Source organism: Pantherophis guttatus, chromosome 16, assembly GCF_059756535.1.
Source record: "Pantherophis guttatus breed Tessera chromosome 16, ASM5975653v1, whole genome shotgun sequence".
NCBI classification, from domain to species: Eukaryota; Metazoa; Chordata; class Lepidosauria; order Squamata; family Colubridae; genus Pantherophis; species Pantherophis guttatus.
In genome coordinates, this window is record NC_142078.1 from 3,000,866 (window position 1) to 3,026,850 (window position 25,985).

Genomic DNA, 25,985 nt, shown 5'->3' on the forward strand with positions numbered 1-25,985 from the left:
CTGGCCGGCCCGCGCATTCATGACGGAGCTGAGCTAGGGCAACGCTTGTGTGCCCACCCATATGGCTCTGGGTGCCTCCTGTGGCACACGTGCCATAGGTTCGCCATCACGGGCCTAGAGGTTGTGATGGGGAGGAACCAGCTCTGACTCAACCAACCCCTTGGGTTTTTACTCCTATCTCAAGATCTAGTGATGTGTTATCTCTGACTTGCACTGGTGCACAATCTGAGGACTCTCCTGGACTTGCAGCTTCTGCTCAAAGAGCAGGAGACAGCCATACCTGGGGAGGGGGCTTTGCATCTCTCTTGCATGCCAGTTATACCATACTTATTCCTGGACCAAGAGGCCTTGTTCATAATCAGTCATGCCTTGATCACTCTGCTTAACAATTAATTACCACAACACTGTCAAATAATTTACTAAGACTGTATTACTATTATTCTTCTCTTCCTTACTAGTATCTCTTTCCACTTATTACTATAACCATGTTTCTTGTATCTTTCAGTTTATATTGTTTTTATTTGTTTCCTAGTACGATTTGATAGCTTATTAGTAACCTTGACTATTACTAAGTCTTGTATCTTTTTATTCTTGATGTATGTATTTTATTCTCTTTATGTACACTGAGAGCATATGCACCAAAGACAAATTCCTTGTGTGTCCAATCACACTTGATCAATAAATAAATAATTCTATTCTATTCTATTCTATTCTATTCTATTCTATTCTATTCTATTCTATTCTATTCTATTCTATTCTATTCTATTCTTGATCACTTCCTGCCTAGACTACTACAATAAACCCTAGATAGAGCTGCTCTTGATTTTATAACTAGTCTAGAATGTGGCATAGCACGCAGTGCCCCTTGTTTCACCCATATTACACTGCTGTTTGTGAACTACATTGGCTTCCAGTTGCAATTCAGGATGCTGGTTGTCCCCTTTGAATCCTGACATGGCATGGGATAAGATCATATTTGAAACTGCCTTTCCCTCTCTGCCTATCACATCAGGTTGAAAATTATGGGTGCATTCTGGGTTTTTTCCCCCTTAAATGTTGCCATCTAGCAGAACCTAGGAAGCCTGCCTCTTCCATCACAGTCCTTGCCGTTGGAGTGTCCTTCCTTTACGATTCGACAGCCCCATCCCCCCTTTAACCTCCTGGGAGGACCTAGAGGGCTGACTCTTTCCAAGCATTGGGACAGAGTGAGGTTGGAGCCTGGTGATAGTTTCATTGGAAGCATTAGAGAAGGGTAGGTGAAGTGCCAGGTTTTTGCTTTTATTCCTTTCATTGTTTTTTTTTTTCTTAATTGCTGTTGTGAGCAGCCGGAATGGGCAGCCGCCGTATAAATCTATTAAATAAATAAAGATATCTTAAGTTATGAGGTTGGGCTCTGTGTGCACAAGATACGACTATTTCCAACACAGTCAACCTGCCAGATCCCTCTGGATGCCTCCAAGAGAGGCCTTATAGCCAGACCTACTTAGAGCACTCATTTTAGTAGTTCTTCTGAACCTGGTACTTTTCATAGCTTTCAGGACCAAAATTTATGTGAATACCATTTGTCTTAAGTTTTGGGGAGAATTTCAAGGCCTGTGTGGGTTTGAGCTTCAAAAGCTTCTGTTCTTCTCAATGTCCTTCTTATCTGCCTCTTAGAACAGTCCCAAAAAATGGACAGAAAGGAACCAGCTCTTCTACAGTGGCATCCTAGTTGCTAAAACTCAGGGATAGAGTGCTTTTAAGTAATACGGAGGTTCTGTGATTTAATCTACCCTTTCAAAGCTATCTATAGAGTAACTGCTTTTCATGGCAGCGAATTCAATGAATGAATGATGTGCGGTCTGTTTTGAATAGCTTGTCTCTCAGTCTTAAAGTATTATTCAGCTAGTCCTTGACTTATGATCAGTTGCTTAGCAACCCTTGGAAGTTACAGCATACCTGCTAAACAGGAAAAAAAAAAGGTGCAAACACTTTTATATTTCTTCAAGGGGATTTCACATAGACGTACCTTTATTTACTTAATTGCTTCAGCAATCCCTGTTTTATTTCCGCACCCCCATTGCTCATATCCTTTTCAATGGACTAGCTCTCCTTTCTTCTGCTGCCTGCCACCTCCACCTGCCATCTTCCATCCCTGTGGAAGATGAATTCATTAAATCCCCTTTTGCCTGTTGCATCTTTAATAACCATCATGCTTGGAATTATGTCTTTGTGATTAAAGAGATTGCAACGTGCAGGAGGAAAGTCACCACTTCCTGTTGTCGAAATGTGCTTTTGGGCAGAAAACTTCAGTTTTGGGGATGGGAGGCAGCGAAGCAGTATTTTATAAAGCAACCTCAATTCTGCTTGATCTTCCCTCTCAGCTTCGCCCCCTGGTATCTGAGAACATTCTTCCCATCTAAAACGTCATCCGTAATCTTCATATCTGTAATCGTCTCTGCAAGATCTCCCTGTTCCTGTTATGTAATTGGTTTAGTTGTAGCTACATTTCACAGGGGCAGAGTTTGAATGTGGGCGTTTTCCAGTGCCCACTGTCAATTTTGCAGTGCTATTTGATTCATCCCCGAGTTGTGGAGTGAGGTTTGGTGTGTGCTTTTCTCTGGACTGACTTTTACTGAGCCCAGGTCAGAGTGTGACACAGAAATGATGGCCTTTTACTTCCTAAAATTGCTTTGCAGCTGTGGAATGCAGCTGTTTATGGCCCTCAGCATTTAAAGTCACCCTTAACAGAGCTAATGAAAGGGGTTTGTGCAGAGAAAGCCCACTTCTATCAAATTGGTGGAGGGATACACAGATGCAGTGTGGAAGTGCAGGCAGTCCGGAAGCTGCCTTGGTGTGCATAAACCAATATAATCTGGTTTGATTAGCAACAGCTCTAGCAATTCAGGCAGAAAGATGCTTTTACCATCTGGGCTGGCTTTTAAACATGGAAAATGATGAGAATTAAAAACAACCAAGCTCAGAGAGCACCAAGTACCGCACAGTTCAACCCTGAGACACAAATATTATCTTCTATTGAGGAGAATTAAACTCAGAGCTTTTAAAACCTTGGTCATTTTCTAGCATGTCTGGTATTTTCAATTATAACTCCCCATTATCCTCCGTGTATCTCCTGTTTGGACTATCTCTCCTTTGAATTATTGCAATGGGCTCTACATGGGGCTATCCTTGAAAAATATCTGGAAGGTTTAGCTGGTAACAGAATGTGGCTGCAAACACAATCTTGAGCACCCAAAGAATGGTGCATTTCATAACTTTGCTGCACGAGCTGCATTGGGTGCCAGTTTGTTTCTGGGTTCAATTCAAGATATTGATTATAATCTTTTTGGATGAGCCGCTTTTGGATTCTCCCTCAGAGGCTATAGCCGGATCACCTATAAATACAAGAGAAGCGGCTTTGGATCTTGATTGGATGTCTTACCAAGTTAAAGACCAGCATGTAATTCAATCAGATAACATACAAGTCTTAGAAAGGCAACCATGGTGGAGATCTAAGCCACAACAAGTTAAGAAAAGAAGAAGCAGGTTCTACAAAACTAAAAAATTTTAAACAAAAATTTTTTTTATTTTTTTTTTGAAAATGGATTATAAAATTTGTGATAAATTTTCAGCCAACAGACTAATGCCAGTTATTTAAGAGACTATTGAACATAATAAGCGGGACTTATAGAAGGCAGATACATGAAAATATAACGGGAGGCAAATTATATATTTTGAGAAGAATAACAGATCTCTGCAGTGCTGGTGTTTTGGGCTGTGGAAGATGGCCTGTGATTGAGCGGACTGGAACTTTCTATTATGGACTCTATGAAAGATGGACTACGCATACGTTGAGCATACGGCAAGAGAACTATGGAATAGGGGCATGCAGATGATCTGGTTGTTACCCTAACGTGGTTGTTGGAATTAATAATCTAGACAAAAGACATTACAGAAGATACTATATGGAATATAAATATAAAGTCACTCGGGGGTTTTATTTATATATGGAAATATCTTTTAGTGATACGGGCAGAAGAATAAAGACATTAAATATATTATGTATGGTAGACCTGTAGGAAAGTGGGTGAAATAAAATTGATATGGTACAAGGTGATAGGTTAGGTTATTGATTGCTTAGTTTAGGAAAAGGGATGTTATGTTTAGATATTAATATACTTAAAAGATTTGAATTAAGAGATATATGTATATGGAGGAAATGGGTAGATTATGAGTAGAATAAATGCCAAATTAGGCTCTATTACATAGTTTTATAGCCGGATGCTGTTTTGAAATGTATAGCATACAGGGGACATTATAATAATGTTAGGAAGAAATGTTTAGCACATAGGGGGTGGTGTAAAAGGGTGGTAAAGTATTATATAATGTGATTTTAATTTGGATTTCATCTTGGAGAAGCCATGTGGGGAGGGGAGGGGGAGGGGGGTTAGGGAGGGGGGGAAGGGGGAAAATCTGTATTTGAAAAACTTTTTCAATAAAAAACAACAAAAAAATCCCATTTAAATCAAAATTATGATTTATTTATTTTTTTAATCAATTTTTATCCACCCTTATTTCTTCCATGCAATCAACTCTTATTTTGTACTTTTTCTATTGTATGGAGTATAAAATGAAACCCGATTCTGTGTCCTCGATTCCCTCTTTTCATTAAGGGAAATCTCTTTGCTACAATATTCTAATAAATTGCCTTTAAATTTACAGTCCCAGACTGTATCTCAGGAATTGAACTGAATTGAATTTTTATTTTCGCCAACTGCGAATAGACACACAAGGAATTTGTCTCGAGTTCACAAGCTCTCAGTGTATGTACAAAACATCAGAATAATGATATAATTATAACAATTCGAATAAGAGGAATTATTTATTTATCTTTTCTTCAATTGAGTAAAGAAGGGTTAATAATAACTGCCAAATAAGGGATTTTCTCAGGCTGAATAATAAAGGACTTTTTCTATTGTCCCTGCCATGATGGATCTGAAATGACAGGTGCTCTTTAATCGTATATTTATAAGCTGCTTAGAAGGTTTCACTTCCATTTTTACTGCTTGCCCTTCCCCCTCACACTTAGAGGCTGAGGGTACAGATGCATTTCTCTTCAAACAATCATACAGTTTGTAGTCTATGTACAGTATATTTGAAGAAAAATGGGGAAAAGGAATATTCCTGCCCTTTGCTTTATGAGTTATCTCATGGTTACTGTGAAACTCTGTGGATGTATCAATGCAGTGCATGTTATTTCAGCTTGCGGTGCTTGGATTCATTGAATGAGTTTAGCAGAAATGTAAATATTGCAGAATATACATCTTCATGCTACATAACTAAGCTCCATTTCAACCTGAATAAACTACATTATTAATGTATCTTAAATGGAAAATTATCTTTATGATTCTTGATGAACATATCTTTTCTTTTATGTACACTGAGAGCATATGCACCAAGACAAATTCCTTGTGTGTCCAATCACACTTGGCCAATAAAAAATTCTATTCTATTCTATTCGAATATCCCAACTTTTTCTATTGTGTGGAGTATAAAAAGAAACCCGATTCTGTGTCCTAGATTCCCTCTTTTCATTAAGGGAAATGTCTTTGCTACAATATTCTAATAAGTTGCCTTTAAATAGTCATCCCACTCAGTGCCTAATTGAAGCAAGTGTGCTGTGGCTGAATCTAGGGCTAATTTGGCCTCCATTGTTGGGGGTGTGAACTGTCCATACCATGTAAGACCCTCCCCAGACATCAAAAACTCTTGTCAATTGGATTCTCTCAACGGTCCCCTTGTCTTCCAGCAGAAACTGCTAAAGGGACTCTCTAAGGCCAAGGAAGCTTTGTGAGATACGAGCCAGATTCTCAAAGGGCCTCCAGCCTTTCAGCCTTCAACACCCGGCTTTTCCCCAGGCGCTGGGAGATCAGACAAGGAGAAGGTGGCATGGATTGGCGCCTGGCTTTTCTTTGTTTTCATTTTCCATGTTTTTATGTGTTATATTGTTTTTAAAACAGCTTTTTTGGCGCTGCAGTGAGTTGACTGAAAGTCTCCCATTTCTAGGCTTTCTCTTCATCAGCTAAATCGGTGTCCACCTTCCTTCAAGCAAAGGAAAAGGCGGAACTAGTGGAGGAAAAAGGGCATGAAGCCTCCACTTCCAGAAACAAAACGGGCAATGTGGGAGCTGCCTGAATCGGCGAAAGGGGAGGCCATTTGATGCAGGTTTGGTGCAGGGGATGCTGGGAATCGTAGTCCGGGAGAGTCTCCCTGGAGGGCTGGGAGCCCGAGGCCTAGTCTGGTAGGCGGGAGGGACGGAGACGGGAGGCTGGGAAGGAGGCCATGTCCGCCTGGAGAATGCCCGGGAAGCCCATGGGAGGTGAGGGCTTGGGCCTGGGCCACCCCTGCAGGGAAGGGGACGCAGCCATGACCCTCTTCTTTTTCTCCCCTGCAGGAAGACGGAGGATGGTGCCAGATGCAGGAAAAAGGCGCCGGCCAAGAGGAGGAGTAGGAGAGCGGGCCCCACGGAGTAAACCTGCCCGGTCCCGGCGCGGCTTCCCCAGGAGACGGCGGGGAAAGGCCGGGGGCTCTGGGGCTGCAGGAGCGATGAGCCGAGAGGGAGCCTGGGAAAGGCGGCTGCCTGGAGCGCGATGCGTGGAGGACGAAACGGGCGGAGACCCCGAGATTGGCCTGGAGGGTGGAGGCTCTTTCGGAAGACCCCGAAAGCCCCGAAGGATCCAGGAGGGAGCAAAGGAACATCAGTGCCCGGAATGTGGAAAAACCTTCAAAAGAAAAGATCATCTTCAAAGTCACCTAATTATCCACACAGGAGAGAAACCTCATAAGTGCCTGGAGTGTGGAAAGAGATTCAATCTGAGGGGAAACCTTTATACACATCAAAGGATCCACTCGGGAGAAAAACCACATAAATGCCTTGAGTGTGGAAAGAGATTCAGTCAGAGGGGAAACCTTTATACACATCAAAGGATCCACTCGGGAGAGAAGCCATACAAATGCCTGGAGTGTGGAAAGAGATTCAGTCAGAGGGGAGAGCTTTATAGACATCAAAGGATCCACTCAGTCCCAGAACTGAGTTTGACTGCTGTTGGTCATTCTTATGGCAACCAGCAGAGCAGGCTGTCCTGGGAGGGGCGGGAGGCCTTGTATGAGTCTGGATGTCCATCTGTCAGTGATTCAGGAATGTTGGATTCTCAACTGGGCAGCTGTGGACGAGATCCCTGCCTGATCCCTGTCCAAGGGCTGCTGTTGAGGGCTGCTCTGACACAGGATCCAGCCCTCCCTCCGCCCGGCCTAAAGCCAGTGCTGCAGTGCTGCCTGTCCCAAGAGGAGATCAACCCTGCTGGTAATTCAATCAAGTTCAAAATTCGAGGAGAAAATTTCGCTCTCTCTTTCTGTCCGTAAACTTGGCACCATCTAACAACATGGTGTCAGGAAAAGGTGCCTCACCTAAGCAGAAATAATGGAGGGAGCTCACCCGGGATGATGGAAGAAAACACAAAACAGCAGGGCAACCCAAAGGGAATGCGATGGGAAGTTCACCCAGAGCTACGTTAATGAGTGGCGCTTCCCTGAACAGAATGCAGCCTACATCCAAAGAGCTTTGCCTTTTGTGCAAAAAGGTTAGAAACGGGCAGCTTGAGTGTTGGTTTGGTCGCCTCCTACAGACATTTGCCTGGCATTGGTGCACATAGAAAAGGTGGAGCAGGTGAAGTTTCATAGGGAACCTGCCATCTCTTAGGGAACTCTGAGGGCTTTATGACCTCATCCATGCAGGCTAAACTGCCAGTTACTGTCAGTTGTCAGAGTGAAGATGCCTTCAAGAGGTTCGTCAGTCTTCAGAAGAGCTCCTGGACTCTGGGAAATCTTCCCTCTATTTGCAGCCAATTTATCAAGAATTGGATTGCAAGGACGAAAATGCCCATTTGGCCCCTTCTTAGGAAAGGGAAGCAGAGAGAAAATGAGAACACCCAGCCATTTTCCCTGTTACTTTTAATTGTTGGCTGATGGATTTAAATCATGTCTTCATCTCCAAACTCAGGCACCAAGTTTGGTGTGGAGCTGAAAAGAATTTGATGACCTGATTTGAGAGACTTCAAGAGAAGCAAAGGGGTTTCTTTGTCCACCTGAAAATACAGATCCTCAAATAATCCAAGCCAAGCAAAAACATTTATTAAGGGAGGGGGGTTCATGTTTTTAAGAGGGCACAGAAACAAATGGTACATACATTCAGTGTCAGGAAACAAATGATGAAACAATATGAAGCAACAGCATCACACAGTCCGTTTAACTTGCTGTGAATTCACTTCCTTCCTTAGACTTTGCCTCGGTCTCCTTCTCCTCTGCCCTAGGCCTTTTCTCAAGGGTTGGTCTTGCAGGAGGAGGGGGGGAGATGGGGGGAGGAGGCTTCTTGTGTAGGACATCTGTGAGCTGATGTTCAAAGTTATCCAGAGGAACCAACGTCCCGAGTTCAGGATACTAATCCCTACAGAGAGCAAAGGAGAGAAAACAATTCTTTATATCTAAAATTATTATTTCTATTCCTGGATCATTGTGGTTGGGAGAGCTTTTGCTCTGTGATGGGGAACTGTGAGAGGTAAAGTAGGGAATCGACCAGAGAGGCTTATAGAGAAGGAACGTCTCTTCTCTTCCCAAATTCAAGGCTGCCCAGAGACGGAGCGTAGGCCAAGCCCTTCATGAGCCTCAGAAAAGAACTCAGTCAACAATAATGTGATAAAAGGATTTCTGGGACATTCTGCTCAGGGAAGGAATTCTCACTTTGCAAGTTGCTCAAAATAAGCACAATTTCTGGATTATGAATTCTGCCAAGCTTATAAGTCACTTGTCAGTGATTTCTGTTCTCTGAAACAAACTCTGGATTATTAAGCTATCGGCATTAGTAAGGAAGCCAAGTTGCTTATATGAAACAAAATAAAAACCCCGTTTTCTAGAATTTTTTTTGTTAATCCATCGAACTCTGGTTCCCAACATGAAACACACCAGTTTCCTTCTTGTATCCTAGAAGTGTAAGAGCCACCTATTAAGCAGACTCTTAAGACTATTTTCAGGTGCTGGTTTCAGGCTAAACTTCAGCTGCCTTGACTCGCAACTAATTTTACTTCTGAACTATTCCCACAAACTAAGTCTACCTTCAGCAGCTGAAGCATCAAACCCTAAAGAACCGAATGCTTACATTTTTCCATCTACGCCGGAGAAGATGGAATCAAGTTATCAGCAATCACGAAGTGGTGGTTACACCCCAAGCATTTCACTATCACGACTCCAGGATGAGAAGCCACCTTGGAAATAGTTTTTACAGATCGTGTCCTGCATTCCTGTAAGAAAAGCCAGGATCCTCTCGGGTGGTGCTCTGGGATATCCAAGGGCAGGAAATTTGAGACACGTACCCAGTTATTTAGGTAGGACTCCTTTTATTAAACTTGGAGAGCAGCCCAACTGCTAATGACGCTGGGTGGCTTACAAAAGGGAAAAATAAAAGAGGAAAAATACATGGGGAAAACTCTTATTATATTAAAAATGAAGCCCCCCTGTGGCTCAAGGAATAGCCTAAACCCCCTCCCACCAGCCTAGGAGCATGTATGGAAGGAGGGTCAAGAGCCTTATTTTCAAGGGAAGAATGAACCCAGGAGAGAAATTTCCAGGCGCATGGAAAGAACTGTGGGCAAAATGGAAATTGGTAAGTTTCCCCACAAGGTTCCAGTAGCAACCCCTGAATCTCAAGATCCAAGTGTTTCTTCTTCTAAGAACATAGTAGATAACAGAAAAGCAGAAAAGCAACCTGAGATCCATTACTTAGGAACACGTACTCGTCACCTTCTCTAATATTTTCCCTCTTTTCTGCAGTGTATAAATATACCTATTGGTCTGCAGGGGAGTCTCCCACTATTCTTTTGCAGGACAGCCACTGCGGTACATACCGTTCAATAAACACAGCAGTGAGCCTGGATTATTTGCTTTGGGTTGTGCCTTTTGATTCACACTGGGTAAAACGGTGCACAATAGGACAATTCTTGGGACCAATATACCTCTATAGAATGCGTCCAAAATAGAGGACCCATATATTCCTTTGGGATCGAAATTTGGAAAGTTTTAGTGCTGCAGTGCTCCTGTGCAGCTGCAGTGAAAGTTGGATAGTTTCAAACACTTACAGAAAGCTAATCGCCAGCTACCGGGAAACACTATGGGGAGGTATATAAGCCTAAATCCAATTGCTATTTTAGTGACACCGTATCCATCGCATGATTATATGAAATCTACCAGTGGGACAGCTTGCCTTCCAAAAATTGTAGGTGCTTTATCACTGGAGGCTTTTAAGAATAGACTGGACAGCCACTTCTTTCAAATTGCAGTGTCTCCTGTTTAAGCAGGGGGTTGGACTAGAAGACCTCCAAGGTCCCTTCCAGCTCTGATTCTCTATCCTGACGATAGTGAAAAAAAGGAGCAGCAGTGACACGATAGCACTGTTCCAATACCTAAGGGGCTGCCACAAGGAAGAGGGGAGGGGTCAGCCTATTTTCCAAAGCACCAGAAGGGAAGACCAGAAATAATGGATGGAAAATAACCAGGGAGACAAGTAACCTGCAATTAAGGAGAAATTTCCTGACAGTGAGAAAAATTAAGCAGTGGAACGGCTTGCCTAGAGAAGTTGTTGTGCTCAATCACTAAAGTCTTTTCAAAAGAGATTGGGCAACCATTTGTCTGAAACGGTAGAGGATTTCCTGCCTGAGCAGAGGGGTGTGAATCAAAATCAAATTCATATTTCTTCTCTCCTGTGTGGATGCTGATATGCCTTTGAAGATGTCCATTTCTTGTGAAGAATGTTTCACATTCCGGGCACTGATATTCCTTTGCTTCCTCCTGGATCCTTCGGAGCTTTCGGGGACTTCCGAAGAAGCCTCCACCCTCCAGGCCCGTCTCGGGGTCTCCGCCCATTTCCTCTTTCCCGCATCGCCCTCCAGGCAGCCGCCTTTCCCAGGGTCCCCCTGGGCTCATCCCTCCTGCAGCCCCGGAGCCCCCCGGCCTTTCCCCGCCGTCTCCAGGCAGGGCTGCTCTGCGGGGCCCGCTCTCCTCCTCCTCTCGGGCAACGCTTCCTTCCTTCCTCCGCCGGGCTCCTCCATCCTCCTGCAGGAGAGAAATAGAGGTGGGTCACGGCTCCATCCCCTTCCCCACACGGGAATAGAATAGAATAAAAGTTGGAAGGGACCTTGGAGGTCTCCTTGATTAGTTTCCACCCATTGCTTCTTGTCCTGCCCTCCTCAGGTGCTTTGGAGAATAGCTTGGCCTGCGCACTGCCCAGGGTTGTTATGGTTCCACGTGGAGGTGGGCCGCTTAAATTTGGGGGTCCGTTCTGCTTCCCCCCACTCCCCGCATCCAGGCAAGCGGACTTTGTGGAGCCCTTCTGCGGCTGCAACCTTCCCCCACAACATTGGAGGATTCCCCATAGGCAAGATTCGGAGGGCGGCATGTTAGGAAATGGTTTTACCTAACTTGTTGGGCTGGCAATATATAAACCATCGATATAGCTTTAAGACTGCTGTATTGCTGTATTGCATCCTACTGTGTCCTGATTGGTTAGCTCTGTAGCCAATGTCCTTAAGAGGGAGCCAGAAACCTAGTTGGTTTCTCTTTACACCCTTTGCTGAACTCTTTGCTGATCTTTACTGCTTCTTCCTGTGTTTGCTACTGTTTGCAACTGTTAATGTGTATGACTACAACGACTGGACTTTGATACTGGACTATTCCTAGCATAGTATTGTTTTACTATCTACTACTTTATATGTATATGACCTGGACTGTTTATTGGATTGTGCCTTATTACTATTTTCCTAAAAGTAAACACAACTCATAGTATCTGTGTGTTGGCTGTGTTTTATTCGTAACTACTCTCAATCGCTTTCATGTGCACACCCTTGCTACTCAAGGGTTGCTCTGCAAATTCCTCAACAGGGCAGCCTTCCTTTGGAGGGACCACCCCAAGGAGTCCTCCAGCCAATCGCTGCCGTCCCCAGAGCGACCAATTGGTGTCCTATATTTTCAGTCACCGAGAGTGCGCCTGAGTGGTGCTGACTCCCTTTCTGTTCTTGCCCAGAGGTGAGACTGGGGGGGTCTCCCTTTGATCTTTGGGGTCACGTCTTCTCCTCCGACCCCTCCCCCGCATTCAGGCAGGCCGAGGTAGGGGGCCCCTCCTGGGTTTCTGACTTTCCCCCCATCCAGGGTCCCTCCCTGGGCAATGTGGGGGGAGGTCTTGGGGGGGCACAATTTGACATCATTTTAAGGTTCTTCTTGTTTTGCACGAAAGACCTCAGGTGTTCTGATGCTGGAGGTCTTTTTAGAAGTTTCTAGGAAATTCCCTTCTCAGCTAACAGAATAAGAACAACCGAGCTGGAAGGGACCTTGGAGGTCTTCTAGTCCAACCCCCTGCTCATGCAGGAGGCCTTATTCCAAAGGTGCTTTTTCAAGAAGCAACTGGGCTTCATTTTTCCTTGAAGACGTTTCACTTCTCATCCAAGAAGCTTCTTCAGTTCTTCAGAACCAAAGAAGCTTCTGGGATGAGAAGCGAAACGCCTTCAAAGGAAAAAAACAGAAAGTCCAGTTGCCTCCTGAACAAAGCACCTGTGGGACAATCCTGACCTGGATGACGGAGAATCTCTACAGACTTTGAGCGATGCAATTGGGCTGAACCCCCTTTGGATGGTGTGGGAGCAGGAATGGATTTCCAGAGGGGAAAATTGCAGACTGCAAGAACCATTCGCACCACTCAGGTGACCCTGAGGAGACAGATAAACCTCCAGGGGATTCAGCCACCCTCTCAAAGTTTGGGGATTGAGTGGAAATATGAGTTGGAAACAGTTGTGGACAGTTGGACAGCTTTTCTCCCAGAATGGGCTAGTTTTGCCGGATTGTTTCAGGAAAATTTTTGACCTCTGTGGGTTCCAATTTGGGGGCTATTTTGGATTATTTTTAAAGCACTGTAGAGATAGTCCTTGACCTACAACTATTTGCTTAGTGACTTGGTGAAGTGCTTAGTGCTTCACTAGCAGCACTGAAAAAAGTGGCCTTGACCAGTTTTCACACTTACGACTGTTCCAGCATCCCCGTGGTCATGTGGTCAAAATCCAGGCGTTTAGCCACTGGCATGTATTTATGACGGCTGCGCTGTCCCAGGGTCACATCATCAGCATTTGTAACCTTCCCAGCTGGTGTCCCACAAAGTCATTGGAGGATTCACATAACAACTTCACAACTCACTTCACAATTGTAGGATATGACCTGCCAATTATGGCAAAAAATGGGGTGCAGCAACTGTCAAGAACAGAAATTTTTGTCTCAATTCTGATTGGAGATCTAGTTAGCACTTCCTGTACAGTTTGGGGGCAATATATCCATCCGTCATGAATGATAACTGCAAAATACATCCCAGAGACAGTAAGAAGATTAAGTCAGCCAGGCCCTCCCCCCCAGCTGCCTTGCCAGCCCCTCCACAGACCCTGTCATATAAATAGATGCCTCATACAATAAGAATTTAACATATACACTCCCTCCTCCCACTTTCTCCTCAAACCACTCCTTACCTCTGTTCCCGCCCCTTCAGTATAAAAGGGGCATCCCACTCTGATCCTGCACTCTTCCAGAAGCAACCTGTGAATAGAAAATTCTCCTTGACTCCCTCCATTGTTTGGCTGATTACCAGCATAGTCTCCTCCAACTCTCCTCCTATTTGTTTGGCTGTTTCCAGCATTTTGAATTAATTTCCAACATATTTCCACCGAGTCTCAAACTCTTATCTAGTTGGTATCCATCCCACATATTTTAACTGTAATATAATTATCTGTTTTATATCATTTTTCCATCCTGCTCTTTCAATTTAAATCTCAGTATATTTCATAATAGTCATCATTTCCAACTTGTATTACCTTAATTCAAGACTAATCACTAGCATCTGTGTATTTTGTATTTTGTTCAATCAATCCTTATGCATCAGTTTAACATTTGTTTGCAAATTAAAATTAAAACATATTACATCAAACGGTACATTTTCTTAAAATTTTCCTGCCTCAAAATATATTCTTCTTTATTATTTTTATCCTCTTGATATCATCCACTATTTTAGTAGCCACCTCTTATTTTCTATTTTTATTATTTCACAACCCTTCCTGTTTTTATCCCAAAATCATATATACTTAGGCTTTTAAACTTTATCATATATACATAGGCTTTTAAACTTTACATTTCAGTTAGTCACATTTAAATTTTTCCACTTTAATTCTTCCTTTTCTTCCTTTTCCTTTCTGTCCAAAGTGCTCTATTTCAAGGTTCATCAGTTCAAAGTAAAGAATTTCTGTATGTCCCTTTAAAACTTTTAAAATGTCTGATCCAAGCGTAGTGCATCAGCTTCCTGTCTTTGTTAACTACGCCACACCTAGTTTTGTCAGTCTCCATTGTTAAAATCCAAAATGTTCTTTCTTTCTTCTTTCTTCTTCCTTAAAATCATCTGGGACAGAGTAGGAATCTCCAAAATCCTTATATCCAATATTAATTTCAAGTAATCCAGGGTAAAAAGCCAATTAACATGTTTCTTTTCCACCCAGAAAGGGAAATCTCTTTAATCCACTTCTCTGTTTAATCACTGCAGACTCCATGGCTATTTTGTAGCCATCCATCTCTATCTTTATTAGCTTCATTTTCTTTTAGAGGCATTAATTCTCAGGAATATCCATTTCTCCTCTCCACTCCAGTTAAAGGCATAGTCAAATTTCAGAAATTTATTAATACCAAATCATCCAGTTTAAGTTTACTGCAACAAAATTCAATTTGGGTCTTTTACCCATTTTTTTTTCCTTTTCAATCTTTAAGCCCCGCAGTCCAATAGCCGCTTTTAATTTTGGGGTCTTATTTTCCAATAATTCCAAATAGGTACGTTATTGCCTGGCTTGATGTCACCCACCCGGCTTCTTGATTTTTGCTCTTTCTTCATCTTCTTCCTCCAGCACAATCCTTGTTCCCGGTTGCCGCAGTTTCAGGGCAGCCACCATGGCTGCTGTCCCGCTGCCGCCAGCGTGAAGGAGAAGCCTCCGGCCCCGAGGAACCCGCCCATTCCTCTCAGCCGCCCAAGGCATTCCTTCTTGTCCCCCTGTCCCTACAAGACAGGGGAGGTCCGCAGACCTATCGGCGGCAGCTTAGCAGAGGGGATTTGGCAGGGCTCAGCGGAGCTCGCCATTTCCCTGTCTATGTCCCCGCGGCGCCAACCGGAAGTCCAATGTGAAATTTGAGGTAAAATTGGTTTTTTCTTAAGTTTTGAATTTCTTTTTTATCTTCTTCTTTTTTCTTTCTTTCTTTTTTTTCTTTTTTTTCTTTATAAAAGATGTAATGGAAATTTTGAATTGAGCTTGTGAAAGGAATGTAAGCGTGGTAACCATCTATGACTGGGTCAAGATTTTTGCTCTTGAAAGTTATTTATTTATTTATTTATTTATTAATTGTTAAGAAAAAGAGGGCTAAAGAAAAAGAGAAGTGGGACCTACTTCTCCTCTCTATTCAGCAGAAGAACACCCGACTATTTTGGCAAATGGTCGCCTGTTCGCTGCCTGGTCATCAAGAACTCCCTCTCTGTTGTATTTCCAACAGAGATTGGGAAAGTCATTTTGGATCAATCTTCCAGGCTTCAATAGTCACGACCGGACTCGGACAACAACTGCCCCCTGCAATTCCGGACTGGCACCCCGTGACTCATGCTGAGATCAACGAGCTTATCTCTGAACTTAAGTCAGGCAAAGCTCCTGGCCCTGATGCTATACCCCCTGATCTGTTAAAATCTAATCCCAAGTGGTGGTCTCCTCTTTTAGCAACACTCTTTACCCATATCAATACCTCTGGCAGGATTCCTACCTCCTGGAACCAAGCAATTATTGTCCCTATTTTTAAACGAGGAAATAGGAACAACCCAGCCGATTATCGTCCTATAAGTCTGCTCTCCATCATTGGGAAATTGTACGCTAAATATCTCCAACGCAGACTCCTCACCTGGGTCGAGGAGTCCAACATTATTGGTGCTGAACAGATTGGGTTTAAAGCAGGCTGTGCCACATTGGACCACTGCTTTGTCCTAGCGCACCTGGTTGACAAATATGCCACCATACCAGGTGGTAAACTTTTTACTGCTTTTATCGATCTAAAGGCAGCATTTGATTCAATCCCAAGGGAATTGTTGTGGACAAAATTGTTCAAAAGCTCCATCGACAGACGTCTGTTGTTCCTAATTAGATCCCTATACAATCAGACTTCTAGTCAGGTCAGGTGTAGTTTGCAGGGAGAACTCTCTAACCCTATCCCGATAAAGAGTGGAGTAAGGCAGGGCTGTCTCCTGGCTCCTCTTTTGTTTAACCTATTTTTATCTGATTTGGCCTCTTATATTGGATGTGTTGAGTCTCACGCCCCAAAGCTGTCAACAACGAAGATCCCTCTTCTCCTTTATGCTGATGACGCAGTCCTCCTATCACTGACGAGGCTTGGCCTGAAAAGGCTTCTCTCTGCATTTGGGTCCTACTGTGCTGAGAATCACTTGTCCATTAACTACGACAAATCAAAAGTCTTGGTGTTCTCTAGTGCCCGGAAGTTACACAACTGGGCTATTAAGGGTAATGCTGTTAAGCAGGTTTCCCATTTTAGTATTTAGGTATACATTTTCAGAACACTGGTGCTTGGACTAGACACCGAACCCAGGTGCTGAATTCAGCTTTTTGTAGCCATCAGCAGATTTTAAGATTTTTCTATACCCAAGGTGGCCAATTTATTCCTTCTGCTCTGCGTATTTACAAAGCCAAAACCTTGGCCCAAACTCTTTATGGAATTCCGATATGGATACAGGGCTTCAAGGAGTGTATTGAAAGAACGCAGGCTGCTTTTTTAAGGAAACTTTTGGGTCTCCCTCCCTGTGTTGGCTTTGCTCCGATGTATCTGGAACTGGGCATTCGATCAGTCGAATGCATGGCGTGGATCAACACCTTTAAATGGTGGTTTCGGGCACTCTTTTTGGCAGCCCCTGGCAGCTACCTCTCCCTGGTGTTAGCTGACCCCTATACGTCTCGGTGGGAGAGGGATCTGACGAAGAAACTCCACCTGTTAGGTTTTTCGGGGGATGCCATGGGAGACTATGGCCTTAAAGATGCCCAATGTAGGGTAGTCCAACGGCTTGTGGACATAGACTTACAATATCTGAGAGCTAGAGCCAATAAAACCTGCTCCCCTCTGGTCTTCAGCCAACTTAATAATTTTGGACTGAGGATGGCCTCATATTTCTATACTCTAACCATCCCTAAGTATAGAAGAGTCTTCTCCCTTGCTCGTTTTAACGTCTTGCCTTCAGCATTGCTGGACGGTCGATTCAAGAGGCTTCCGAGGGGCGAGCGGCTATGTCCCTGTGGTAGAGCGGAGGTTGAGACTGTGGAGCATGTCCTTTTACACTGCCCCATATACAACGTAGCCAGGACTAATTTGATGTCTCTCTTAGAGACAGATTTCTGTGGGCCCAATGATAGTGATTTGGCCTTGTATTGTCTAGGGGATGGCTCCTCATACACTACCTCTCAGGTCTCAAAATTTTTTCTAAGAGCCGTAACCATTAGAGGAGAGCGCTGTGGTCCCTCTCAGCCGGGGCTTCCGGTGGCCGGCTGTTCGTGATGTTCTTTTCCCTATGTTTTTCTGTAGCTATGCTTGCATTTTGGTCTGTGACCGTAAATAAATTTATTATTATTATTATTATTTATTTATTTATTTATTTATTATATTTCTATACCGCCTTTCTCCCGTAGGACTCAAGGCGGTGTACAGTCAAGAAAAATATAGACACACAAACATCATAAAATTGCTAATTAAAATTATTACTTAGTTTGGTCAATTAAATAAAACCCAGAATTAGATAACATTTAAAAAATCATTCACATGTTCATATGGTTAGCCCCGCCTGTTGGAACATCAGGGTCTTGAGGGCACGGCGGAAAGCACGGAGATCAGGGATATTCCGTATCTCCGGGGGCAGTTCATTCCAAAGGGTTGGAGCCCCCACAGAGAAGGCCCTCCCCCTGGGAGTCGCCAGTCAACATAATTTGACTGACAGTACCCTGAGTAGTCCCTCCCTGTGAGAACGAACTGGTCGGTGGGAGGCTATTGGTGGCAAAAGACGGTCTCGTGGGTACCCAGGTCCTAAGCCATGGAGCGCTTTAAAGGTGATAACTAACACCTTGAATCGCACCCGGAAGACCACCGGGAGCCAGTGCAGCTTGCGTAGGAGAGGTGTTACATGGGCGTAACGAGCTGCGCCCATAATCACCCGCGCGGCTACATTCTGGACCAGTTGGTCCATCAAATGATCTTCTAAAGATAACCATGAATCCAGGAGGACACCCAAGTTGCGGGCCCTCTCTGTGAGGAGCAAGATCTCATCCCCTATTGTCAGTGATGGTACCAGCTGACTATACCGGGACGCCAGAAGCCACAGCCACTCGGTCTTGGAGGGGTTGAGTCTGAGCTTGTTTCTCCCCATCCAGATCCGCACGGCCTCCAGGCAACGGGACATCACAGCAAGGGCATCATTGGGGTGGTCTGGGGTGGAGATGTATAGTTGTGTGTCATCAGCATACTGATGAACACTCACCCCAAAACCACGGATGATCTCGCCCAGCGGTTTTACATAAATGTTGAACAGAAGGGGTGAGAGGACTGAGCCTTGCGGCACCCCACAAATAAGGTGCCTCGAGGTCGACCTCTGCCCCCCTGCCAACACAAACTGCGAACGGTCAGAGAGGAAGGAGGAGAACCACCGAAGCATGGTGCCCCCTATTCCTAACCCCTCCAGCCGGTGCAGTAAGATACCATGGTCGATGGTATCAAAAGCCGCTGAGAGATCTAATAGGACCAGGATAGAGGAGCAACCTCTGTCCCGAGCCCTCCAGAGATCATCCACCAACGCGACCAATGCCGTTTCCGTGCTGTATCGTGACCTGAAGCCCGACTGGAATGGATCCAGATAGACAACTTCATCCAGGTATTGGGGTAGTTGTCGCGCCACCGCACTCTCAACAACCTTTGCAACAAAGCAAAGATTGGAGACTGGACGATAATTTGATAATATAGCTGGGTCCAGGGAAGGCTTCTTGAGGAGGGGCTTCACAACCGCCTCTTTCAAGGTGGCGGGAAAGACACCCTCACTCAGAGAAGCATTTATAATCCCCTGGAGCCAGCCTCGTGTAACCTCCTGGGAGGCCAGTACCAACCAGGAGGGACACGGGTCCAATAAACATGTGGCAGCGTTAAGCTTGCCCAGAATCCTGTCCACGTCCTCAGGAGCCACAGAGTCAAACTCTTCCCAGATAACGCTCTCAAGACCTGCCCCCGTCTCCTCCCCTGGATCTACCCAATCGGAGTCCAGGCCTTCCCGAATCTGAGCGACTTTATCATGCAGGAATTGTACAAAATCCTCAGCTCGACCCTTTAAGGGATCTTCCCATACCCCCACCTGAAGTAGGGAGCGGGTCACCCTAAACAGCGCAGCTGGGCGGTTCTCTGCAGATGCAATATGTTTTAAATTTATGTTTAAATTTGAAAAAATAAATAAAAAATATTTACAAAAAAAAAAAAAAAGAAATTATACAAAGTATGTTTCGGCTTTTTTATAGTGAAAGCGTGGCAACCACGACCAGAATCTCAAAGGATTTCTTTTCTGCCAGAATTAGGCCAGGAACATCCATAAGTGAACACCTTTTAATGTTAAACGCCAAAAGAACTGAGTTACACCTTAGGGGAGAAATCATATCTGACCAAACCATGAAGAATGTAATAATCAACTCCCTAGACCCATCTTGGAACAATTTCATCACACACTTAGATACTCTCAGCTTAGGTCACCTATCCATAGAAAGCCTTTCAAACAAACTTATAGCTGAGGACAATTTAAGAAAGAGTCGCAATAACACACTTAGGGAACACAAGCCAACGAAGAAAGTATTCTTCCAAGATAGACACCAAGACACAAATCTGCTACATCTGCGGATCTAGGGGACACTATAAGAGAGATTGCCCTAGAAACTCTAGTGAGAGATACAGACAATCATCAAGAGAAAAATACAAGCGTAGAGACTCCCCCAACCCCAGGCACACGAGAGAAAGCAGAGACAACTCCAGGGACAGTAGATCTGGATCACTATATGGGGTAGAGGAACCCACAAAATTAACCAATCAGGATAGAGAAGACAACCTATGGCTCATAGATTCTGGGGCCAATAATCACACTACTTGTAACAGACAGTTTCTATCATCATTCACAGAAGAACAATTCCTAATAAAGGTAGCGAATCAAAATGAAGTAAGAGTGATAGGGAAAGGAAACATACTATTGCCGGGAATAGGAAAAATAGAGGGGGTGTTACTAGTCCTGGAAATACCACACAACATTCTTAGTGCACTCAAACTTAGCAAAGACTCAAACGTAAAAATAACATTCACAAAAGGAGAGGTATTCCTAAGTAAGGATAAAGAGAATATAAATAGAATCACAATCAAGAAAGGATTACCCTACTTATACACAGGCAAACACTATCCGATTAAGGTAAATGCAAGCATAGAGACAGACAACACCATTGAAAATAACAATAATGAAGCTATCAAATCAGATAGCACAGAAACAGGGAATGATGATAGAGATACGTCTAAGGGAAAACCACTAATAGGCAAACCACTACACGATGAATGTGCACACATGCTTCATTGGAAACTAGGACATGCCAGCTTCCCTGTAGTTCAGAAAATGAGTAACTTTGCTGAAGATGTTAAAATAAAAGATTGTGAAAACTATCTTGAATGCTCGGTATGCAAATGCTCAAAGTTAAAAACTAAGCCTAGACCAAAGAAAGCATCACGAACCACCACTCACATATTCAATCTAGCGCACATGGATTTGGTAGGACCCCTGAAACCATCTATAAAATATAAAAAAAGATTTTTTCTCACCATCGTAGATGACTATAGTCGCTACGGCTTCGTATATACATTAAGACACAAAAGCGAAGCCTTTCAAAAATTCAAGGAATTCTACAAGCGAGTAGAAACTCAACATAACATACAATTGAAACAAATAATGACTGATAGGGGATCAGAATTTTTGTCAGGGGAATTCATCCGCTGGCTTAGATCTAAGGGCGTGCTATACTTCACTTCTTGTCCGTTCTCAGCCTTTCAAAATGGCGTCGTAGAACGACGAAATTCCACCCTGCAAACCATGATAAGATGCGCCCTGGAAGATGCAGGATTAGGTAAACACTTCTGGTCTGAGGCTTTAGTATACTCCAATTACACACTCAATAGAACCTGGTCCAGTGTTATAGATAAAACACTTTATGAGCTAATGTATAACAAGAAGCCAAAAATAGCACATCTACATGTCTTCGGAGTCACTGCGGACGTCCACATTCCGAAACAGTTAAGACACAAGGGGGATAAAATATCTAGAAGACTAAGGTTCATGGGCTATGAACCAGGTACCAAAGGGTACAGATATCCAGAACAGCCGTGTTCCATGAACAAGCGAATCGGTCTAAGATACACCTTAATGAGATACACCCTAGACAAGCGTTAAGATACAACACACAAGATCATGAAAGGTAGGACATTCAAAACATCACAAAAGAAAGGGAACCTAAGGATACACAGCTAAGAAACACTACTAAAGAATGGAAAGGTGAACGCCCAAAAATCAGAGTAGATTCACTCACACAAAGGGAAACAAAATATTTACATGACAATAACTCTACACCAAATAGACCAGTCAGGGCCAATAGAAATCAATTACCCAAAAGATTTGAAAATTACATAATGCATGTACATTCCAACACAATTCCACCAAATTCATACGGAGAAGTAATGAAACTTCCCCTTGAAGAAAGATTAAAATGGGAGTTAGCTATGTCAAAGGAAATGGAAAGCCTTAAAGAATTAAATGTATTCACCCCCGCCATAGTACCAAAAGATAAAACCACAATAGGGACTAGATGGATTTTCAAAATCAAAAATCTAGAGGGAGGTAAAACTTTATACAAAGCACGATTGGTAGCGCAAGGATTCGCTCAAAGGTATCCAGAAGATTATACTGATACATATTCACCAACAGTAAGAGCAGAAAGCATTAAGACTGCATTAGTAATGGCTTCAGTACTAAACCTAGAAGTATACCAATATGACATCCAAACAGCATACTTACATGCAAATCTAGACAAAGAAATTTACATAAGGGCACCACCTAGTAAGGATAGGAACGAAGGTGACACATGGCTACTTAATAAAAGCTTATACGGTTTAAAACAGTTGGGAAAACACTGGTATGAATGTCTAGTTAAAGTACTCGAATCAATAGGTTTTACAACGACTTCAGCAGACAACTGTTTGTTCACCAAAAGAGAGGGAGATTCACCAGAATACGTACTGATATACGTGGATGACATTTTATACATTGGAAAACATAAAGAAAAACGAGATGCCTTTGCCAGCAAATTAGAAAAGCAATTCTCATTGAAATCATTAGGGAAAATAAATAAATACTTAGGGGTACAAATCACCCGAACACCAAAAGGATTCTGTCTTTCACAAAAAGAAAAAATTATAGAACTGTTACACAAGTGCAATATGTCCGATGCCAAACAATGTGATATTCCCATGCAACCAGACTTTTTGAAAAATATGCATAACCTGTCACCCGAATTCAAGGACAATACACTCTACAGATGTACCATTGGATCTCTCCTATATATAGCAAATTGGACTAGACCTGACATAGCTTTGCCTTTGAATTTATTGTCAAGACACGTGGGTAAACCAACTGTATATCACTGGGAAGCTGTAAAAAAGGTACTAAGATATCTAAAATGCAGCTCTGACACTTGCTTATACTTAGGACCAAACAAACTTAACGAAGTCATGCTCACATGTTATGCAGATGCCGATTGGGCTGGAGATGTAAAAAGCAGGAAGAGTACGTCGGGGTATATATTCTTTATTCTTTCTTTTTTTCTTTCTTTCTTTCTTTCTTTCTTTCTTTCTTTCTTTCTTTCTTTCTTTCTTATTTAAATTTGTATACTGCCCTTCTCCCGAAGGACTCAGGGCGGTGCACAGCCAAAATTAAAATACATACAATACAAAATTTAAAATAATTTAAAAGCAGAATTAAATCAAATTGGCTTCCCAAAATATTAAAACCCATTACCCTTAAAATAACCCATTTAAAATTATACCAGTCCTGTACACTGGTATACAGGAAAACAAAACTTAGTTGCAACTTCAACAACAGAAGCAGAATATATATGTCTTTCAAAGGCTGCCAATAATCTCATTTGGTTTGAGGACCTGCTCACCAGTATTTGGTCAAGACCATCGCAACCCATAATCATACATGAGGATAATAAAGCCGCAATTGAAATCTCCAAGGCAGAAGCCATAGGACAAAGGTCTAGACACATAGACATAAAGCATAAGCATGTGAGACAATTATCAAAACCAGGATTCATTAAGGTGGTACATTGTGACACAAAAGAACAAATAGCAGACATTTTAACGAAACCTTTACCAAATAAGCAACATGCTTATTTAGTGCCTAAGTTATGCATTTACATGTAAATCTATGGACAAGAGATAAATGTAACCCTCACATATTCGGCATCTAAAGGGGGATTTGTCATATAAATAGATGCCTCATACAATAAGAATTTAACATATACACTCCCTCCTCCCACTTTCTCCTCAAACCACTCCTTACCTCTGGTCCTGCCCCTTCAGTATAAAAGGGGCATCCCACTCTGATCCTGCACTCTTCCAGAAGTAACCTGTGAATAGAAAAGGACATGTCAATTAATAAAGACCTTTGCTTTAATTGAATAACGAATCTGTGTTTCTTATTGAGTCTGATCCTCAAAACTAGTCACAGACACCCCCACACACACGGATTCATCTTCTCCTTTCTCATCCCTCCTCCTTCTCATCTCTCCACCTACACATCAACACCCAAAGTATGAAGAAGAAACAGAGGGAACCTGACGTCTCAGAACACGAGAGCAAAGATGAGATTTCTGCCATTACTGGTGGGATGAAATTCAGGAGGATTTAAATTTTTCAAAACACCTAATAAAAAGAGGTGGAGGTGGAGTTGCACTTAAACAGCTGCACCTTTGTAGAAATGCAAAAAGTAAAAAATGAAGAAAACCTCCTTGAATGCATTTGGGTTAATATGAAAGGAAAACGGAATGAGGTTGCCAGAGGTGTATACGACGGACTGCCCAATCGGAGGAACTAGATCAGGGGCGTCAAACTGAAGGGTGCTTGGATCTGGCCTGTGGGGAACAGATCGGACTGGCCCACAATGCCTCTGCCAGCGAAAACAGAGCTCGGGAGGGAAGCGTGTAGCCCTACCGGCCCCATTTTCAGCTGCAACGGCCGCCTGCACTCCTCCGCCCCCAGCTCCATTTTCACGGGCAGAGGATTAGGAAAAGAAACTAAAAGCAAAAGAAATGTTTCCCCTTTTGCATTTGAGCATCCAAGAAGGGACAGGAAAGAGGAAAGGCAAAGAAGGAAAGACGAGAAGGGAGGAAGGAAGGAAAAAGAAGGAAAGAGGGAAGGAAAAAGAAGAAAAGGGAAGGGAGGGCAGGAGGAAGGAAGGAAGATTATGAGGGAGGGAGGTTCTAAGGGAAATCCTGTTGTAGCACTTGGCCACCACAGGTGCCCACAAGAAGAGTGAAGATGAGCTGGCCACGGCTACCCAGGGATCCCCCCCAGGTCAAACATAACCCTGATGCAGCCCTGAATGAAATAAGAAATCATTTAGCTGATGAACAGAAAGCAGAGGAATGGGGGACTTTCCCTATCCTGGCAACTGGGGAACACCCAGTCTCTGCACCTAGTGGGAGATCAAAGAGGTCCCCAAAGAGTCTTATTCATTTAAAATGTTCTTATAACTGCCCATCTTTCAGTCAACTCTGTGCAGCTCCCAAAAGGGTGTTTTCAAAAGTATCCAACACATTAAAACATAAAAGAAAAACCATCAAAGAAAAACCTGGGGCCAATCCATGCCACCTTCTCCTTGTCTGATCTCCCAGCGCCTGGGGAAAAGCCAGGTGTTTTAAGGCTAAAAGGGTGGGGGCTTTTTAAGAATATGGCTCATATCTCACAAAGCTTCCTTGGCGTTAGAGAGTCCCTTGTAGGGGTTTCTGCTGGAAGACAACTGACAGCTTCAGATGCTTGGGGATAGTCTTAATAGGTCCCCACATTTGGGAAATCCACATAGATTATATCAAACAATGGCAGGGAGAAGCTCCTTTGCACCCCCAACAATAAAGGTCAAATGAGCCCTAGATTCAGCCACAGCACACTTGCTCCAATGAGGATCTGAGTGGGATGAGCATTTAAAGGCAACTTATTAAGAGTATTGTAGCAAAGAGATTTCCCTCAATGAAAAGAAGGAATCCAGGACACAAAGAGCGGCTGATTCAAACTCAGGATCTCCGAAGGTCCCACAATAGACCCAACTGGCTGCCCTTCATGGGCTCATATAAGGCTTCAACCCCTGACCTCTGCCAGCCTCAATATAGGGGGGGGGACCAGACCCCAAAGTTCAAAGGAAGCCCCCCCTCCCCCTTGTCCCACCTCCACCCCGGACCATAATAACTTGCGGAACTGCGCAGGTACCATCTGGCTTGTTGCAGGAAGAAGGACACAGATTGGTCGCGCTCGGGATGTTGCCGATTGGCGAATGGACTCCGAGGGGCGGATCCTCCAAAGGAAAAGGCGGAACTAGTGGAGGAAAAAGGGCATGAAGCCTCCACTTCTGGAAACAAAACGGGCAATGAGGAAGCTGTCTGAATCATCGACAGAGGAGGCCGTTTGATGCAGGTTTGGTGCAGGGGATGCTGGGAATCGTAGTCCGGGAGAGTCTCTCT

At 43.5% G+C, this 25,985-nt stretch overlaps 2 protein-coding genes across 17 annotated transcripts in view; one reads left to right on the forward strand and one right to left on the reverse strand.

Annotated features, from left to right (window-relative positions):
- Nucleotides 1-8,945, forward strand: part of LOC148111737 (uncharacterized) — a 78,479-nt gene extending 69,534 nt beyond the window's left edge. Inside the window, exons 1-2 of one of the 2 annotated variants that reach the window (XM_087879826.1) lie at nucleotides 2,992-6,204; nucleotides 6,434-8,945. In XM_087879826.1, the coding sequence (XP_087735952.1) occupies nucleotides 6,445-7,401 (957 nt within the window). In that variant the 5' untranslated portion in view covers nucleotides 2,992-6,204; nucleotides 6,434-6,444 and the 3' untranslated portion in view covers nucleotides 7,402-8,945. Of the gene's footprint in view, nucleotides 1-2,991 lie in introns of those variants that run through there. The other variant, XM_087879825.1, reaches the window with a different exon arrangement.
- On the reverse strand, nucleotides 8,148-25,963 carry LOC148111738 (uncharacterized). Of its 15 annotated transcripts, none has more exons than XR_015730190.1 (6): nucleotides 25,735-25,869; nucleotides 23,813-23,879; nucleotides 13,590-13,656; nucleotides 13,097-13,320; nucleotides 9,191-11,139; nucleotides 8,148-8,482 (listed from the first exon to the last, which is right to left on the reverse strand). XR_015730190.1 is itself a non-coding variant. In XM_060685592.2 (4 exons), exons 1-4 carry the CDS (start codon nucleotides 25,911-25,913, stop codon nucleotides 8,476-8,478), a joined length of 780 nt encoding a protein of 259 aa, XP_060541575.2. In that variant the 5' UTR covers nucleotides 25,914-25,963; the 3' UTR covers nucleotides 8,148-8,475. The 15 variants fall into 15 exon arrangements, 4 of the variants coding, with proteins under 4 accessions (XP_060541575.2, XP_060541576.2, XP_060541573.2 ...); XR_015730187.1 differs by adding an exon at nucleotides 22,986-23,506 and having other exon boundaries at nucleotides 8,148-11,139; XR_015730189.1 differs by adding an exon at nucleotides 22,986-23,506 and having other exon boundaries at nucleotides 8,148-11,139; nucleotides 25,693-25,792.
- Nucleotides 25,964-25,985: the final 22 nt, after the last annotated feature.